Genomic DNA, 4164 nt, shown 5'->3' with positions numbered 1-4164 from the left:
AATATTAACATTATGCCAAAAATAATAAACTTACCACATCAGAAAGAAACGCGACCCCTGTGGGTTCTCTATGCCTCTGTGAGGTTAGTTAATGATCAAAATAGTTCCTAATTTATTGTCAGCATGAGCAGGTACCAGGTGTAATAAGTTATCCATTGTCTTAAAGTTACAGAAAGCATGATAGATCAAGCTCATTGTTTAATCCTAATGGTACCAAAGTTTTGAATAAAAAGATCAGTTTTGTTTCCTGTCTATGAAGTATTTTTGTAATGTCCTGAATTTTATAAGGTTGCGGTTTGAATTTCCATAAGGCAAAAAAAAGTAACCCACACCACAGGACGTAAAGGGTGATTTAACCCGTTGCAGGACGCATTATATCCGGACTTGGGTGATGTAATAACCCTAAGGGGTATTTTATGTTGATTATCAAAAAATATGTATATAGCTTATTATCTGTTTTCTGTACTGTGTGATATGAACTAGTCAAGTAAATTTGATTTCCTGAGCCTCGTGCTGTTGTTTATACAGTTACTATACTTATTCAGCATAGGTGTTTAGTCTCATTAGTACCTGGAGGTTGGCAACCCCATGCATACCTATTCAGGATCAGAGCAGCATGCCTATTCTATTAGGTGCGGTGGAACACAGGCAGGACAATGCTGCTGCAGTCGTCTTCTCTGTGGGCTTCCTAGAGGCACCTGGTTGGTCACTGTACGAACAGACTGCTGGACTTGATGGACCTTGGTCTGATCCAGTATGGCCTTTCTTATGTTCTCAAGTTAGCTCAATTTTTGACTTATTCTTCAGTTTGAGCATCCCTAGACTCCACCCTCCTTCCCTTCACTTGTTCACACAGCTCCATTTAAAGAACACGTGCTTGAAACTTCTTCAACCTCTGCGGTTCTGCCCTTCAATATTGAACAAATTCAAAATCATGTTCTTCCAGAGGAATGTGGCAATGGAGAAACAGCTGCTCAACTATAGACATGTCAGCAATAGCCACACGGTTCAGGTCCTGTGGAAGCTGGACCAGAATCTCACTCCTGTGAGAAATGCTTCTCACAAAGACTCGCCTGCTTTATTTACCCATAGAGGTGGCCCAAAGATGAACATAATAATTGTGTAGGAGGGGCAGGTAAACACTGGAATGCTATGAATGACTCAAGTGACAGGAAAACCACACCGGCCTTTGGCAGCCCAGACATGGAATTAAGCAGTCCCACCCTGATCTGCCCTCTGATTGGGTGCTTTATAAGTTGAGCTGTGGATCTTTTTTTTTTTTTTCCTTTTGATGAAATCATTTCTGCCCTGAGCACCGGCAATGCATTTCTGGGAGTCTGTGCTCTGTGCTCTCTTAGCGTCCCTCTTTGCTGCCGTACTTGGAGGGCTGTACTTGACAGGCGCCTTCCGCAAGAGGAGACCCAAAGAGCCGCCGTTGGACAAAGGCCTCATCCCATGGCTAGGACATGGGATAAGTTTCCAAAAGAACCCTGCAGAGTTTCTGGAAAAGATGAAGAAGAAACATGGGGATATTTTCACTGTCCTAGTCGGCGGCAATTATTTGAATTTTGTGATGGACCCTCATACTTATGGGACTGTCATAAAGGAATCGAAAGACAAGCTGGATTTTGATACGTTTGCCTCCACGGTAGTTTATAATGTCTTTGGTTTCCACCCAAGTGAGTCTCATCATAAGGTCGTGCAAGAGGTTAGCAAGAAGTATCTCAGAAATAAGAATCTAGCTGATCTCAACCAGGTGATGATGGAGAACTTGAAGACTGTGTTGCTTCGGAACTTGGGCTCAGGCGATGGAGAAAGACCATGGCAGCAAGACGGCGTCTTCCACTTCAGCTACAAAGCCATGTTCCAAGCTGCATTCTTGACTTTGTTTGGAAGTGATCCCTGCAAAAGTGGAGATAGCAAAGAAAGTTTGAAGGACCGTGGAGCACCACAGTGTGGAGAGTGGTTTGAAGACTTTCAGAAATTTGACAGTTACCTTCCCCAAATGGTCATTGGCATGCTGGATCCTGGGACCAAGAAGGAGACGGAGAGGCTGAAGAACTTCTTCTGGGATGCACTGTCTGTAGAAAAGGTATTGCGGAAGGAGAATATCAGCAACTGGGTTGCTGAGCAAGATAAACAGATGGCTGAGATTGGGATGACCGAAAAGATGCGGACTCAGTTCCTGTTTCTTCTTTTCTGGACATCGCAAGCGAACACTGGACCGGCTACCTTCTGGGTTTTTGTGCATCTCCTGAAACACCCAGAAGCGATGAAGGCAGTGAAGGAAGAAGTAGACCGAGTCCTGAAGGAGACTAATCAGGAAGTCAAGCCAGGAAGTCCCTCGATCCAGGTATCCTTTGAAACAATCAAGACTCCTCTTCTGGACAGTGCAGTACAGGAAAGTCTACGCCTGAAAGTAAGTCCGTTTCTGTTCAGAAGCATAATGGAAGATATGGATCTTAAAATGGCGGACGGGAGAGAATACAGCCTCCGGAAAGGAGACCAGCTAATTATGTTCCCCTTCATTGGCCTGCAGATGGATCCCGAAATCTACCCCGAACCTCGGACTTTCAAATATGACAGGTTCGTGAACCCAGACGGCACCAGAAAAGAATTTTATAAAAATGGGGAAAAGCTAAAGTATTTCAACATGCCGTGGGGTGCCGGACCCTCCATGTGCCCTGGGCGATTCTTTGCTGTCAGCGAAATGAAGTTGTTTGTGATGCTGATGGTCACCTACTTCGACATGGAACTCGTTAATAAGGAAGAGGAGATACCACCAGTCGATCCAAGCCGCTATGGGATTGGAACGACACATCCCGCTCACGATATCCAGTTTAGGTATCGACTGAGAATCTAAGAGGAAAGTCGTTTATTTTGTAATCATGTTGTATATTATCTCAAAGGTATTTATTCTGTTCAGTCCAGGGAGAAGTCTATTCAATAGCAGTACGTTTTCAGGAAGGTCTCTTGCATAGGTGCAGTTACAAAGCTGCCAAGATTCAGAAGAACGGGCAGGTTCTTCTGCAGCTGACCAAGGGGAGTCATTGCTGAAGCACTGAAACTTTTAACTGTCTTTTGTAGCGTCTGTAGACAATTATGACCTTCATCACATGTACGAAGTAGAGTGAGAAAAATGTAGCTGCTAGCAGCCAGCTTGAGGGAGAAGTACATGAAGCTCTTCCTTGGCTCCCTGCCTTCTCTATCAGCTTCAGGCATATATATTTAAAGGGTCTGCTTCCTATGGAAAGGTGGCACAGTACAGATCCAGCTTGCCAAGAACATTGTCCTCATTAAATGCAAAGTAACTAGTAATCTTGCTGGGGGTAAAGGGAAGATGACTGGGGAAGGCAGTGGCAAACCACCCCACAAACAAAGTCTGCCTAGTAAACGTCGGGATGTGACGTCGTCCCATGGGTCAGGAATGACCTGGTGCTTGCACAGGGGACCTTTACCCTTTTTTAACTAGTAATCTCGCAAGAATCTTCACTTTCTAAATCAGTTTTATTCCTGTACTCAGTTTTACAGCTATCAAATTTGCAAGTCATCATCATTCTTAGGAGTTATTTAGTATTTATTGTCCTGGTTCCAGTTGTTAAATTCACTGTAATCCTTACAGCAATCTTGGAAGGAAGGGCTGTGTTTAGTTTCAGTTTTTTCCGATGGAAATTTCAGGGAGCGCTGGGGGGAGGAAAACACCCTCCTATGAAATATTTTGTTTCCCTCTTGTAACAAATGGAAGTGCTTTTAAAGACAAGGTTTCGCTCCCTTGAAAATATAGAGCATGAAAGTGTCTGAGAACTTTTTAACTTTGGGAATACTGGAAAATGTGGGAAAGCAGTTTAAAAATATTTTTTGTCCCTTTTGTAATGAGCGAAATGTGTTGATAGCATAGAGGACAACAGGTTGTTGTTGTTGTTGTTGTGATATTCAATTTATACCCCACTCTAATTCCTGGCCAGGGCCAGGCTCAGAGTGGCTAACCATGATTAAATAACCAATACATAAACTGTACTTGGATGGAAGCCCCGCAAGTACTTGTGGGGAGCATGGCAGTTTCCCCTCCCACACTATTTCCTCTTTCCCTTCTCTGAAAGCCCCAATAGCTGCTCCCTTTTCTTGCTTCCTCCTCTCCTTCCCACCCACCAGCCCGTCTCCCTT

The 4164-nt window shown here is 43.9% G+C and overlaps 1 protein-coding gene across 1 annotated transcript; it reads left to right on the top strand.

Annotated features, from left to right (window-relative positions):
- Window positions 1–1321: 1321 nt before the first annotated feature.
- Window positions 1322–2898, top strand: LOC130484658 (7-alpha-hydroxycholest-4-en-3-one 12-alpha-hydroxylase-like). Its single transcript, XM_056857739.1, has one exon. The coding sequence runs from the start codon at window positions 1322–1324 to the stop codon at window positions 2861–2863; it is 1542 nt and encodes a 513-aa protein (XP_056713717.1). The 3' UTR covers window positions 2864–2898.
- Window positions 2899–4164: the final 1266 nt, after the last annotated feature.

Source organism: Euleptes europaea, chromosome 11 (genome assembly GCF_029931775.1).
Source record: "Euleptes europaea isolate rEulEur1 chromosome 11, rEulEur1.hap1, whole genome shotgun sequence".
Classification (NCBI taxonomy): domain Eukaryota; kingdom Metazoa; phylum Chordata; class Lepidosauria; order Squamata; family Sphaerodactylidae; genus Euleptes; species Euleptes europaea.
Note: the sequence above shows the minus strand (reverse complement) of the source record. Positions and strands in the feature narration are given on the sequence as shown.